This window comes from Pantherophis guttatus, chromosome 1, assembly GCF_059756535.1.
Source record: "Pantherophis guttatus breed Tessera chromosome 1, ASM5975653v1, whole genome shotgun sequence".
NCBI classification, from domain to species: domain Eukaryota; kingdom Metazoa; phylum Chordata; class Lepidosauria; order Squamata; family Colubridae; genus Pantherophis; species Pantherophis guttatus.
The window spans coordinates 20,743,106-20,758,346 of NC_142063.1; the positions used below are offsets into that span (position 1 = coordinate 20,743,106).

General features: G+C 42.6%; 1 protein-coding gene across 2 annotated transcripts in view; it reads right to left on the bottom strand.

Moving 5' to 3' along the window:
* Positions 1–9,838: 9,838 nt before the first annotated feature.
* MISP (mitotic spindle positioning) overlaps positions 9,839–15,241 on the bottom strand; it is a 39,700-nt gene continuing 34,297 nt past the window's right edge. For both annotated transcript variants that reach the window (XM_060694372.2, XM_034437651.3), the window contains exons 4-5: positions 14,398–14,436; positions 9,839–11,841 (exon numbers count right to left, since the gene is read on the bottom strand). In XM_060694372.2, coding sequence (XP_060550355.2) covers positions 11,749–11,841; positions 14,398–14,436 — 132 coding nt within the window. In that variant the 3' untranslated portion in view covers positions 9,839–11,748. The remainder of the gene's footprint in view (positions 11,842–14,397; positions 14,437–15,241) is intronic.

A 15,241-nucleotide genomic window follows, 5' to 3' on the forward strand; every position in this document is an offset into this window, starting at 1 on the left:
AAATATTTCTGCTGGAAAGCTTCATAGGGTGTATCTTTGCAACATCAACGTATAGACTCTGACGTAAACAATTAAAATTCTAATAGACACCAAAACTCCAGGCAGAACACAATTGTATTGTTTTCTGTTGTACAGATTTTCTAACTTTAGGCTATAAACACAATGGACACATTTCCTTTGATAAATGACTTGCAAAATTTTCCAGTACTGTACTGGGCAATTAGTGAAGAGTTCAATGGGAATATTGGAAAAAAAGGAGGGAGGGAGAGGGGGAGGAAGGAAGGAAGGAAGGAAGGAAGGAAGGAAGGAAGGAAGGAAGGAAGGAAGGAAGGTTCCAAATGAGATTCACTGATGAAAAATGAGGATAGAAAGCCATTTTAAGGGTGGCAAACTATTGTAAGCTGCCCAGAGTCACTCTGGATAGTGAGGAGGGCAACATATAAATTTAATAAATAAAGTAAATATCACTCTCAACATGACTGGGAAAAGGCTGTGATGAAGTCACATTTGTATGAAAAATGTATAAGAGCAACCAGCCAACTGGATACAGTAGCTATCTGAGTCAAGACCTTGGAGAATTGCAAGTTCAAAATTCATACATAATTTCTTTCTCTTTCCACTGCTGGGCATGTGGAGAGCTTTGCCTCACATCTGGCTCTTGGCCCATTACGCATCTCCACAGTGAGTGTTGCCAAGGGACTAACTTTCTTATTCACTGTTTTAGTCTAATTTCGCTCAAACACCCCCAAACCTGGAGCAACTCCAAATTCTCCACGACCAGTGCCTTGCCCTAGTTTCCTTATTTTCCATTACCTGCTGCCCAAAGCCTTTTTTTTTTAATTCCACTCCTCCCTGAGCCAGCCACAGATCCCTTACTCTGTTTAAATGCTTTATTTCTATTTTTCCTCTTGCCCTGTGTGAAGCACCACCCTTTAAATTGCAGCCTTGGTATACTCTGCTGCTCAATCCTGCCCAAATCCCTCAATAAACGTTATTTTCGCACTCCTGCACACACTGAAGCCTCTTGGATATTTAATCTAAAATGCCCTGCAGGCCTATTAAAGGATCCTGCCTGCTGTGCCTGCCACTTTTCACCCTGTTCATCACAAAAGCAGTGTTGCAATGTCACTCTGCAAGCTCCTCCTCCCCTTTGGGCATGTATGTGACAGCATGATATATATGTAGAATAGGGCCAAGACTTGAATACCATGAAAACGCTTTCTCTAGCCCAGTGATGGAGAACCTTTTCGGCACCAAGTGCCCAAACTGAAAATTGTGTGCATGTTGTGTGCATGTGCGCACACCAGAGCACTCGAAACCCGAAGACAGCTGGCCAGCACATGCATGCCCAAAGAACCGTTTTTTGGCTGGTTCTTTGGGCCATTTTCAGGCTGTTTTTCTGGCCTGTTTTGGGGGCGTTTTTGGGGCGTTTTTTGAGCCATTTTCAGGCCATTTTCAGGCCATTTCCCGGGCTGTTTTCTGGTGCTCTGCCACCTGTGAAGACCAGCTGGCCGGCGTGCACGTGCACGCCAGAAACCAGAAGAGCAGCTGGCAACGGCACGCGTGCCCACAGAGAGGACTCTGCATGCCACCATTGCAGGGGTGAAATGCTCCCGGTTCAGACCGGATCGTTCGATCTGGTAGCGATGGTGGCAGGTGGTTCGGAGAACCAGTAGCAAAAATCTGTGCGCCCCCCCCCACCATGCCCAGCTGAGTCGCACAATCATCAGAGGCTTTTTTTTTTTTACTTTTAAAAGCATTTTTTCTACAACCTCTTCCGACGAAAAAAATGCTTTTAAAAGTAAAAAAAAAAAAGCTTCTGATGATCGCACAGCTCATCTGGGATCATCAGAGGCTTTTCAAAGCATTTTTTCCTGCAACCTCTTGGCTGAAGAGGGGAAAAAAAATGCTTTGAAAAGTCTCTGACGATCCCAGCTGAGTTGCCTGATCGGCAGAGGCTTTTCAAAGCATTAGAAAAAAATGCTTTGAAAAGTTAAAAAAAAAAAAGTTGGCCACACCCATCCAGTCACATTACCCACCACCACCACCAAGCTACGCTCACAGAACCAGTAGTAACAAATTTTACATTTCACCCCTGCACCAATGGCATGCATGCCATAAATTTGCCATCACGACACTAGCCTCTCCCACTCTGTGCATCAAGATAACCAGGAGTCCGGGCAGGATAGTTTGAATTTTAAAAAAAACACAAATTTTATCTTAACAAAATGTAACACATCAGATGAGATATATACAAAGATACTGCTTCCTTGATGATTTAAACATTATTAAAGGTGGTGTGGATTTTTGAGATAATATGTAATGACAAACTGCCGGACCAGAATCTAGCCATATTAACATGGTCAAAAAAGTAAATCAGATTGTTTTAATGTTTGGCACATTCCTCTTTCTGACCTCAACATTTCAATAAACCTACAGCCTTTGGAACCAAAGGTGGATTTTCACCTTCTGTTAAACAAAGTAGATTCTAAAAGCAGAAATCTGTTCCTAGGATGCCATCTGTTCTAGATTTCAAAAGTTTCTTCTTATTTAGAAGTTCACTTTTTTCAAATGAATAATGAGAACATTTTTTCTTCTTCTTCTGTCCTTTCTAGACAGAGACAAAACTTTTATTTTGCTTGTCATCTGTACCATCTGGTTGAGATTATTGTTCTGACCCAGCTCCCCAAACATGACAAACCCTCTGAAGTTAACTCAAAGACTCCTTTATTATTTTTCCGGGGCAGCGCTAGCAGCCCCAGCAAAAAGTTTCTCTCTCACCGCAGGCTAACAAGTCCGTCCGGCAGGGAGATGAATAGTTGTCTGCCACATCTATTCATCTCCGCCCCCTGCCTTTTATCCCCAGAGTTAGGGTGGGACTTTGCTAGCAGCGGTGGCTCTTCCTTCCCAAGGATCAGCCCATGGATTTCCATTGCTCTCCTCTCCTCTGCCTTCTGCGCATCCGCACATCAGGCACTGGACCCAGCTGTTCCTCCTCTTCCTCATCAGCCACCTCCAGACCCGGGGGCTGTTGACTCTCCAGGCTCTGCTTCTGTCTCTCTCTCTGCCAGCTCCATTTCCTCTTCCCCCTCGGAGCTCTCAGGTTGCCTTGATGCTGACCCTGACTCCAACACCTCCTCCTCCTCCTCTGATTCAGCTGCTGGATGGGCACCGACTTAAAGTGGTGAACATACCTAATACTCTTTTCTCCTCCTATTTTCCCTATAACAAGGAGAGGGTGGGTTGGGCTGAGTGAGAGTGACTGGCCCAGTTGGTTTTCAAGCCTAAGGTGGGACCAAAACTCAGTCACCTGGTGATTGGCCCAAAGTCACTCATTTGGCTTTCATGTCAAAGGTGGAACTAGAATTCACAGTCTCCTGGTTTCTGTCCTAGTGCCTTAACTACTAGACCAAACTAGCTGTTAACCTATTAATAAACTATTATGTAAACCATAGTTAAACAAAAATGATTTAATGCAGTGAGAGTCTTTGGATTGGGACAGGTGAAAAATAAATAAATAAATAAATAAATAAATAAATAAATAAATAAATAAATAAATAAATAAATAAATATAGATAGATGATAGATAGATAGATAGATAGATAGATAGATAGATTGATGATAAATAGATAGATGATTGATTGATTGATTGATAGATGATTGATAGATGATGATAGATGATAAATAGATGATAGATGATAGATAGATAGATGATTGATTGATAGATGATAGATATAGATAGATAGAAGATAGATAGATAGATGATAGATAGATGATAGATGATAAATAGATAGATAGATGATTGATTGATAGATGATAGATAGATGATAGATAGATAGATGATTGATAGATTGATAGATGATAGATATAGATAGATAGATAGAAGATAGATAGATGATAGATGATAGATGATAGATAGATAGATGATAGATAGATAGATAGATAGATAGATAAATAGATGATATAGATAGATGATTGATAGATGATAGATAGATGATAAATAGATGATAGATGATAGATAGATAGATAGATGATAGATGATAGATGATAGATAGATAAATGATTGATAGATAGATGATAGATATAGATAGATAGATGATACAGATAGATAGATGATAGATAGATGATAGATGATAGATAGATAGATGATAGTTAGATAGATAGGTAAATAATGATAGATAGATGATTGATTGATAGATAGATAGATGATAGATAGATAGTTGATTGATTGATAGATAGATAGATGATAAATAGATGATAGATGATAGATAGATAGATGATTGATTGATAGATAGATGATAGATAGATGATAGATGATTGATTGATAGATGATAAATAGATAGATGATTGATTGATTGATAGATGATAGATATAGATAGATAGAAGATAGATAGATGATAAATAGATGATAGATAGATAGATAGATAGATGATAGATGATAGATAGATAAATGATTGATTGATAGATAGATGATAGTTAGATAGGTAAATAATGATAGATAGATGATTGATAGATGATAGATAGATAGATAGATAGATAGATAGATGATAGATAAATGATTGATAGATAGATGATAGATATAGATAGATGATACAGATAGATAGATGATAGATAGATATAGATGATAGATAGATAGATAGATGATAGTTAGATAGATAGGTAAATAATGATAGATAGATAGATGATTGATAGATAGATGATAGATAGATAGTTGATTGATTGATTGATAGATGATAAATAGATGATAGATGATAGATGATAGATAGATAGATGATTGATTGATAGATAGATGATAGATAGATGATAGATAGATGATAGATGATTGATTGATTGATAGATGATAGATATAGATAGAAGATAGATAGATAGATGATAGATAGATGATAGATGATTGATTGATTGATAGATGATAGATATAGATAGAAGATAGATAGATAGATGATAGATAGATGATAGATGATTGATTGATAGATGATAGATAGATAGATAGATGATTGATTGATTGATAGATGATAGATATAGATAGATAGAAGATAGATAGATGATAAATAGATGATAGATAGATAGATAGATGATTGATTGATAGATGATTGATAGATAGATGATTGATAGATGATAGATAAATAGATGATAGATGATAGATGATAGATGATAGATAGATGATAGATAGATGATTGATAGATAGATAGATGATAGATAGATGATAGATAGATGATAGATAGATGATGGATTGATTGATAGATAGATGATAGATATCGATAGATAGAAGATAGATAGATGATAGATGATTGATTGATTGATTGATTGATACATGATAGATGATAGATAGATAGATAGATAGATAGATGATTGATTGATTGATTGATAGATGATAGATATAGATAGATAGAAGATAGATAGATAGATGCTCCTGGAAGCACGAAGCCGAGAACACCAGCCTGAAGATGATGAATGAGACTTCGTCGAAACGTCGCCAAGACACTTCCAATTTTATGTTGGAGAAGACCCGAATAACCAAAGACCTACATAGATAGATAGATAGATAGATAGATAGATAGATAGATAGATAGAAAGATAGATAGGTGAAGCCCACTAAAAGTGATCTTTTAGCCATGGCCCTTTAATAGCGACAGATGCTGTCTGTCCCTTGGTGAGAGGAAACAAATGATTTGTTCAGGAGAGGAATCAGGAAGTTGGATCTGCTCCTAATAAAGTGGGAACATTTGGGACCCATCAGTGAAAGGAAAAATAAAATGAGTGTCATGTTCCTACTATCCACTTTGGCTTTCCTCCATTGTTTGCTTAGGTTCAGGAAGGAACAAAAACAAAGCAGTCTGTTTATTTTGGGGGGGGGGGGGAGGCCCTCGCAAAATTCTATACACCAACAAGCTGATCCAGCCAAACATATGATTTTCTGGTTTTAGAAAAGGATAGTATCCAAAGCTGTCGTGTTTGGGGCAAAGGTCACCTTGCGTCTGATTTTTTACACTCTGTAAATTGGCACGAGAAAGTGCAATCACACAGGAGAGGAAGTGACCCGTGTGGATTGGCTATGCCCCCCACCTCCCCCAAGCTCAGCTTGCCAAAAAGAAGAGAGAGATCAGGCATACCAAAAGTCTCTGCAATGGGAGGACCAGGAAGGGGGCTGTCTTTGCTGGTTGCTGCTGGGCTTCCCTTTAATCTTCCTGCTTGCAAACAGACATGTTTCAAGGACGCTGAAAGGACACTGGAAAGGTAGCGGAAATAACAAAACGCTGGGTTCAAAATCCCTAGTGTAATCCACACTAGCTGCTGTTGAACTGTTCTTCAGGTGACCCTCCACCACCATCCCGGCTTCAGGATTTATTTATTTATTAAATTTATATGCCGCCTGTCTCACCGATAAGGTGACTCTGGGGCAGCTTGATTATTCAAAGGCTTTGCACTGTGCCAGTGACATCAAGCCATGGAATGTGCGGGGGTGGGCTTCAAAAATTTAAACAACGGGTTCTCTGCCCTGTTGCTGGGTGGACGTGGCCACGGTGGGCATGGCCTAGTTGGCCTCCTGTACCATGGCGGGGAGGGGGGGTTTCGTTTTCACCTTCCCCAGGCTCCGGAGGCTTTCCTCGAACCTCTGGGAGGGCTAAAACTGTCTCGCCCAGGCTCTGGAGGTCCTCTGGAGACCGGAAACAGGCCTGTTTTTGGACTTCCGGAACTTCCGGGAGGTCTGTTTTTCCCCCTCCCCGAGCCTCCACGTGGGCCCTGCACTTACCTTGCATCCAAAATGGGCCTCATGGAGACTCCTGGGAGGGGAGGGTGGGGTGGGAAGAGCCAGCCAGGGGTGGGATTTGGAGGTTCTCCAAACCAGCTATAACGTTAGCTACAGGTTCTCCCGAACCTGGGTGAATCCGCAGCAGCCCACCCTTGAATGTGCTCAGAAAAATGGAAATCTCAGAACATCCCATTGCTCTTACGAGAGAAAGCTATGTAAAAATCGGTGAGCCACAATGTTTACAGAACAAGGTGGAAGAGACTGATTCAAACAGACTGGCTGAAGGTTGGCAAAGAAGTATGACAAGGTTGTCACAAGAACTGAGGTGTCCTCAACGGGAAATCATCTTTCTCCCTTTCTGCCCAAGCTTTGAACAGCTACTTTGCCAATTTATCCAGTGGATTATCACAGCGCACACAAAATGTGGGGTTAATGTTAATGGTTATTTGTTTGTGATTCTCTTTTTTAGCAGGAATCAACAACTTTTGCTGGCTCCCAGGTGCTATCCTAGGATTTTCCACCACGTAGTTTCATGCGATGAAGGTTTTATCAGGTTTTATCTTGGGCCAATAAATTATCTATGCCGTGCATAATTTGTGTGATTTTGAGAGCAGTATACAATAAGTTAAGCATGAGGCAGCAATGCGCTACTGCTGGTGAAAAGGCATTAAATCAGTGGCCCCCAACCTTTTGGGCATCAGGGATCGGTTCCGTGAGGAGATGTTTTTCCGCGGACTGGAGGGGCGTGGTTTCATGTGTTGCCTGGATCCTGCGGATGGGGCTTCACTTGTTTGCACGGCCTGGTTTCTGGCATGTCGCAGTCTGGTGCTGATCTGTGAACTGGGGTTTGGGAACCCCTGCATTAGAAGACCATAGAATCCCAATTATGGGAAGCAATTAGTTTATACTCTGCCCTGAAGTATTGTATTTTGGGTGTCGGTTCTAACAGGCCAGTGACATATTTGAGTCACTTGGAACGGAGTTTCCAAGCTGGTGAAGGATGTGGAATGCAAAGCTTACCAGGAACAATTAAAGGATCTGGGTATGTTTACCCTACAAAAAATAAAAGTAAAGGGAAATATTATTACCAGCTTCCAAGCATTTGAAGCTTGTTACGCAAAAAAGAGAGTGAGCTAACTTATTGCTCCAGAAGAGAGGTCTAGATCCAATGGCTTAAAATTACTAGGGGGGCAGGGGGAGGAATTCAGGCTAGACTTCAGGAGCAACTTCTTAACTGTATGAACTATCAGCTACTCCAGGAATTTTTTTTTAATCAGGCCATGGAACATGTTAATTAAAAACATCCCAGGAGCCCCCAGTGGCTTAAGGGGCAGAAAAAGAAGTTCACAAGACACCAAGCAGTTAAAGGTGGCAGTGGGAACTTTGTACTTTCAGACTTGCAAGATTGCTGTCTGCCCTCCCGAGTAAAGCAGACAGGAGACATAGACTAGAGCAGTGATGGCTAACCTTTTCCGGACCGAGTGCCCAAAGCGCGTACACTAGTAGTGAGTTCCACTTACCTTCGCTACTGGTTCAGAACCGGGAGCACGTGCGCATGCGCAGAGCGTCTGTGATGCCGTCCAGATGGGTCGGCAGAGCCTCCCGCTGCCGCCACTACTGGTTCGCTGAACTGGGGCAAACTGGTAGAAACCCACCACTGGCGCATGCGCAAATGCACACGTGCGCAAACCCCCAAAATGCAATGTGCCCCCGCATGCAGCCCCCACATGCAGCCCATCCCAATGCATGCACACACGGCCCCCGCATGTGCCCCACCCCCGCACATGCATGTGGGCCACTGCATGCAAGCACGACCCCCGCATGCGTCCCACCCCCCGCAAGGGTCCCAACCCCCCACATGCACCCCGCCCCTGGGCATGCACGCACAGCCCCCACATGCGCCTCACCCCCTGGACATGCATGGTAGAGATCTGAAGACCAACTGGCTGGCGAGAGGCATGTGCACATGCGTGGCGGAGCTGAGCTGGGCCGAGGGCTCGCATGCCCATAGAGAGGGAGCTGCGTGCCACCTCTGGCACTCATGCCATAGGTTCGCCATCATGGGACTAGATGAACTAATTCTTATTTTATTGTAAGGCTTACATTAACAGAATCTTGCAAGTCTAAAAGTACAAACTTCTCATTGCCACTTTTAACTTGCTTGATCCTTCCTAAGTTTCTTTCTCTGACCATTAAGCCACTGGGAGCTCCTGAGTCCTGCCTCTCTTGTCTGATGGTTTCCGAGGCAGCACCTCCTTCCCTCCCCAAGGAAGGTCATGCACACATTCTATTACACCAGGCTACATTTTTTTAAAAAATTTGATTTATATGCCGCCCTTCTCCGGAGACTCAGGGCGGCTTACAATGCGTTAAGCAATAGCCTTCATACTTTTGTATATTTATACAAAGTCAGCTTATTGCCCCCACAAACTGGGTCCTCAATTTACCTACCTTAGAAAGGATGGAAGGCCTGGTGAGATTCGAACTTTCAGTAATTGCAGACAGCTGGTGTTAATCACAATGCTATCAGTCTGCTGAGCCACCAGGCCCTTCTTTACATTCAAGTAAACTTTCCCCTTTTCCCCTGCAGTTCTCTTATGAAACCTAATCAAGGGTTTCTCGGAAATTGTTTGAAACATCCTTCCTTAAAGCATCAGTTAGTATGTTTTGCTATGAATGTACTCCTCTCACATACTTTGTTTACCTTTCCTCCATGTTCCAACAACTTCTCTTGATCCTTCAGCCCCAAACATCTACTGAAGAAACAATAACACTAAGAATAGTGGAAAGCTGTAGCAGGCTGATATTTTATTTTGGTTGGGGGAAAAGGGCATGTGCTAAAAGAGAGGAGTTAAGGTTAAGAGTTCAGCCTCCAAGATACTTAATTTATTTGTTGTTGTTTTTTTAAAGGGGGATCACTAAGTCAGTGGTTTATAATTCGTTTTCCAGGAAAGACCATCTAAGATTTCAGAGTGAAATCGGCTGGGTGTACTTGTACTCTGTAAACTGAACAAGGACGGCCATTTTGGTGGATAAATCCAAGGAAAGAAGAAAGGAAATGTAGTCGGTCCCACAAAAGTACACAAATAGTTTTTCTTACTTTTATTCATTTGGGAGAATGTTAAGTTCCTCCTGCATGAACAACTTAATGCAAATCTGTTTAACCTAAGTATCGTTGATTTTTCTTTTGCTACAATCCCATTTTCCCCACATTAACATTTTGTTCATGAGGCAAGAAAAGAGATGGAAGAAGTCATGTGAAAAAGATGACAAATGGGGGGAAAATGCCTTGGACCTCTTATAAAGCCATAATGGAGACAAGATTATTGCATGAGTAGGCGAAGTCTAATCTTCTAGCTTTTCGGTCTTTTTTCTTACGCCAGAAAATCTGTTGACAGAATGGGAATACCTGCAGAATGTCTTTAGATAGAAAAGGTTAGGCACTCTCTATTGGGAAGCACTATAATAATATACAAAATGCAGGAGGTCCATGGCTATATTTTTCCTTGCAAAGAAACAAGGACTCCCTTTGAAACTTTCAGCTGCTGCTGCTAATGCACACAGCTTCGTACGATCCTGTCTTCATGTTACCTGCTTAATCCATTTTTGGAGGGTTGCACAATACACTGAACCATAAATTAAGAGGGCGTGACTGGCAAAGCAGAGCAAAGTTAATCTGACACGCACTTGCCTGCCTGTAAACTAGTCTTCCTTAACTTTGTATCTTCTAGATCAGGGGTTTCAAACTCAAGGGCCGGGGGCCAGATTCGGTCCGCGGGGTGCTTAGATCTGGCCTGAGGGGCTGCCCTGGAAACAGCGAAGGACTGGCCCACGGTGCCTCTGCCAGTGAAAACGGAGCTCGGGAGGACTGCCCCTCCAGAGCTCTATTTTCGCTGGCAGAGGGTTGCAGGAGGTTGTCACAGCTGAAAATGGATCTCGGGAGCCCATTTTCGCTGGCAGAGCACCTGGGCCATCACAGGCGCCCCCGACGTCGAGCTGGCTACGCCCACCCCAGCCCCCTGAGATCAAACACAACCCTGATGTGGCCCTCAATGAAATGAAGTTTGACACCCCTGTTCTAGATTCATTGGCAATGCAATTTCCAGAATTCCCAGTCTTTCCAACTGGGAGTTTTAGTGCTCTCAATAAATCAGGACACAATATGCACAGAAACATAATAGCAATAGCAATAGCACTTATATACCGCTTCATAGTGCTTTTACAGCCCTCTCTAAGCGGTTTACAGAGTCAGCATATTTCCCCCAACAATCTGGGTCCTCATTTTACCCACCTCGGAAGGATGAGTCAACCTTGAGCCGGTGAGATTTGAACTGCCAAACTGCAGCTAGCAGTCAGCTGAAGTAGCCTGCAGTATTGCACTCTAACCACTGTGCCACCTTGGCTCTACACAGAGATGCAACCTATTTGCCCAGTGTCCAACTATTGAGATATTCCTAAGAAGTTAAAATTTAAGAGATGAGGAAGCCCATGCACCAGAAGATGAGAAATTCATTTCAATGCTGTATTCTGTCTGTCGGTTGGTTGGTTGGTTTCTGTTCTTCTTGCCGCCTTTTTATTTTTCCCCAGTCAGTGCTTCACTGTAAAGTACAGAGATTAAAATATTGCTTGGCAGTCATGTTCTCTGATTTTACAAAGCTTTTCTCTGGATTTCAGGCGATCCGAGTCTTAAGAAAATGGCAGGCAGGTGCCCAATCTGGTAGCAGGCTTGAGATAGAAATGGGTACCCCAGAAACTGTTGGCAAGATCAGACCGTACAGTGCCATGGGCAACTTCTTATAATTGAAGAAACAGTTCTGTGATTGAATGTAGGTCAGTCAGAAAGATTTGATCACTGAATTAAATTAAAAGAGAAGGGAAGGGAAGTTTTCAGTGTGTAAAATGCAGAAGAAAGCTCTGCTGGCCCCATGCCCGTAGTTGTTTTGGCGGATCTGATTCCTTGCTTGAAAATTGCATAACACAACGGGGGGATGGTTCCATCAGTCACTGTCATCTATGTTCCGGATCTGCCCCGTTTCCCAAAGCTGAGCCAGGGCGCTCCTCCGGCAGATGGGCTTGATGGATTTCACAACCTGTGATAAAGCAGAGCCTCCATCAGATAGGAAGAACACTCCTGTTTCAGCCTTTCCATATACACACACACACACACGGAGAGAAAGAGAGCTGACTCACGGTTTGCCCATACTCAGGTACAGTATTTAAGATCCACCATTAGGCACAATATGTAGCAGCATGTTAAGACCTTGATTAACTCCCCAGAGAAGCCAAGCAGGACTGGATCTGCTCTGTAAGTGGCTGGGAGATCATCACGTCATCTCAGGGATACAAACTGAGTCAAAAAAATCATTCCAGAACAAAGCAAGAGCCAACCACTTCTAATGCCTTCGCCAATAAAATTATATGGTGTGCCCACTTAGTCACCGGGGCGAAGCTCAGCTTGGAATTAGAGATTGGATGGATTGGGTATGACTCTGGAGACTTTTCTGCAATGGTCAAAGATTTTCAGAAAGTAAATCTATGGGAATAGTTATGAGAACTCAATTCTCTTTAGATGCCACCTCTTCCAGCCTTGGGAGACAGAACAGGAGACAGGAGGGAAGTCAAGTCAATTGCCAAGCTCTTTCCAGGCTGGATCAGCCTAAATAGTTGAACTAATGAGTTTAAATTAAGTTTAATATCTATTACTATTGTTGTATGTATGTACATTGAGAGCTTACGCACCGGAAACAAATTCCTTGTGTATTTAATCACACTTGGCCATGAAAGAATTCTATTCTATTTTGTAAAGAATTCTGTTCTAAAGATTTGGTTCTACCAGCTGGCTTGGGGCTCTAATGGAGTGTCAGGCCTGGAAGCTATCTTTTGCTTTGGGCCTTCAGGCCTGCCACATTTACTACTGTGGGAAATTGGGAGGGAGGATTGTATGGAGCATGGGTGACATATAGTCATAATAACATTCCTTGCTCAGAGAGTCAAGGACATCTTGCCCTGCACCTGGAGGGGTGTGGCTGGGAGGCATCTCCAGTTGAGACAGTGCTTTGATTGGACCATGTGATGGACATGTGGGTGCTGGGCAGGGACTTGGACTTTCCTCTGAGCGGGGAAAACCTGGAAGCTCTCAGATTCGGGTTTTCCCAGATGTGCCAATATGACATCTCTAATAAAATGTAACTTTGAGGAACTTCAAGCCTCGGAGTCTTCTTTCATTGGGAGTGTTACTTGGAACCCTGACATGGAGGATGGTTTCATATTAGAAGTAGTTGACAGACTAATAACAGATTCCACCTTCCCATCTACTCGTCCTACTCCCTCCCACTCAGTGGTGGGTTGCCCCCGGTTCGCACCTGTTCTATAGAACCGGTAGTAAAACCGGCAGGAGTCTCCACCCACTGACCCTGACATCATCAAAACGTTTCTGTGCTTGTGCAGAAGAGCCCCCCCGCGTGCGAGCAAAGCGAGCACACACGCGCGGCCCATTGCAAACCGGTAGTAAAGGTAAGTAGAACTCACCCCTGCTCCCACCTAATCTTTTAGTTGGGGCTGAATATTTATGCAGGATCCAATCTGAGTCAGTCACCGGATCAGAGATTTTGTCTTCCAAACTTTCAGACTTCCCATCTTTAGGGAACTTCTCTCTAGCAGTGTGTGTGCTGTTCTGTGTGTGGTAATACACAAAGAAACACATACAGCTCCGAAGACAAAACCTCTGGTCCCAGTAACTGACCCAGATTGGATCTGGCTGCATTATCCTGGGACCCATATATTCGCCTTCATTTGTTGAATATTTATCTGTTTAGTTTATTTAGTTTGTATTATGTATAGGTTTTGTAAAATTTTATCTTTTTAATATTGTAAACCACCCAGTGTTACCCTGTGATAAGATGGGCAGTCAATAAATTTGATAAATAAATAAAATAAATAAAACTACGGATGATAAGGAAAAGGGCTACTGCCAATATAGTCAGTGAAGGGTATCTGATTTTTACCCGTGATAAAACTGCTGCAATTTTACCAAAATTGCCTGACTGACAGGTGCTGTCGGTCAGGCAATGTCGGCTGGTGGCCCCCAGGGGGAGAGCCTTCTCTGTGGGGGCACCCAACCTGTGGAATGAGCTACTTCCTGGGATACGACTGATCCCGGACCTCCGGACCTTCCGTAAGGCCCTGAAGACTTATTTATTCCACCAAGCCGGCCTAGCCTAAATGGCTCTTGATTGGGATTTTAAATTTTATAGACTTGGGGGTTTTAAATTGGGAAGCCAATGATTTAATTCTTTTTAATTATCTTAACTTTTGTATTGTATGTTTTTTAATTTTGGCTGTTCACCACCCTGAGTCCCTTCTGGGAGAAGGGCGGTATACAAATTAAATTAATAAATAAATAATAAAATAAATTTATTGGTTGCTTAAGGAGAAAATACTACTGTAACACTAAGAAAGTTAAGAATAACTTCCGTCTGTCTGTAGTATGGGCCAGTGATGAGATGAAGGCTCTGTCAAGGGAAACCACAGGTAAAAATGCTGACCACAGAAGGTGGTTAGATGTCAGGGGGAAAGCTCCTCAAACTAGTATCTTTTTCCTATTACCCCAAAGTAATGCCAAGATATATTTCTTCCCACAAAGTTACCTCAGTGTCAATCTCATCGTTGAGTTCAATACCAGCATACTGAAAAATAGGGAAAATGGAACAAGGAGTTAGACAAGAAGTTAGAAGGCAGGAGCTAAAACCATAGTTTGCAAACTGGGGAAGGTTGACTTTCCGCCAATATTTTTTAGGCTAAAACGAACCTACTGCAGTTCCTGACTGGCAGCCTTCTTGCAGCCAAGCATGGCATGCAGATAGTCTTTTGATATAGAACTGTAACTGAGCCTGGCAATTACGGTCATAAGTTGTGACTGTCATAAAGAGAGTCATCACATTTTTATGACTCTGTGGTCTCTAGGTAGGGCACAAAGAGAATGTTCTACCTCCAGCTTGAAAAAGATTTCCTGATTTTGCTTTAGATAGAGCAGAGGTGGGCAACTATGGCCCTTTTATGACGTGTGGACTTCAATTCCCAGAATTCCTGAGCTAACATGGCTGGCTCAGGAATTCTGGGAGTTGAAGTCCACACGTCATAAAAGGGCCATAGTTGCCCACCCCTGAGATAGAGTATTACACCCACTCTTACAGTTCCTTATATAAACTGAACGTGCAAAGAGCACCAGTCCATATTTACATTCAGAAATGTGTATTTCATTAGGGTATTTCTGAAGCAAATCACATTGTGAATAATAATTATGATGTTAGGCTGACCTTGTAGAAACACAGATTCTGGCCTCTTTAGTTATGGAGAAAATAATACCTTAACCAAGGAACTACCAAGGAGAAAATTATGTACCCCACCCACTGGGTGGGCTAGCTACTGCATATAAACAGGGAACAAACCTCACACTCTTCCAACTCTGTTACTATTACTTCGCTAGCACTG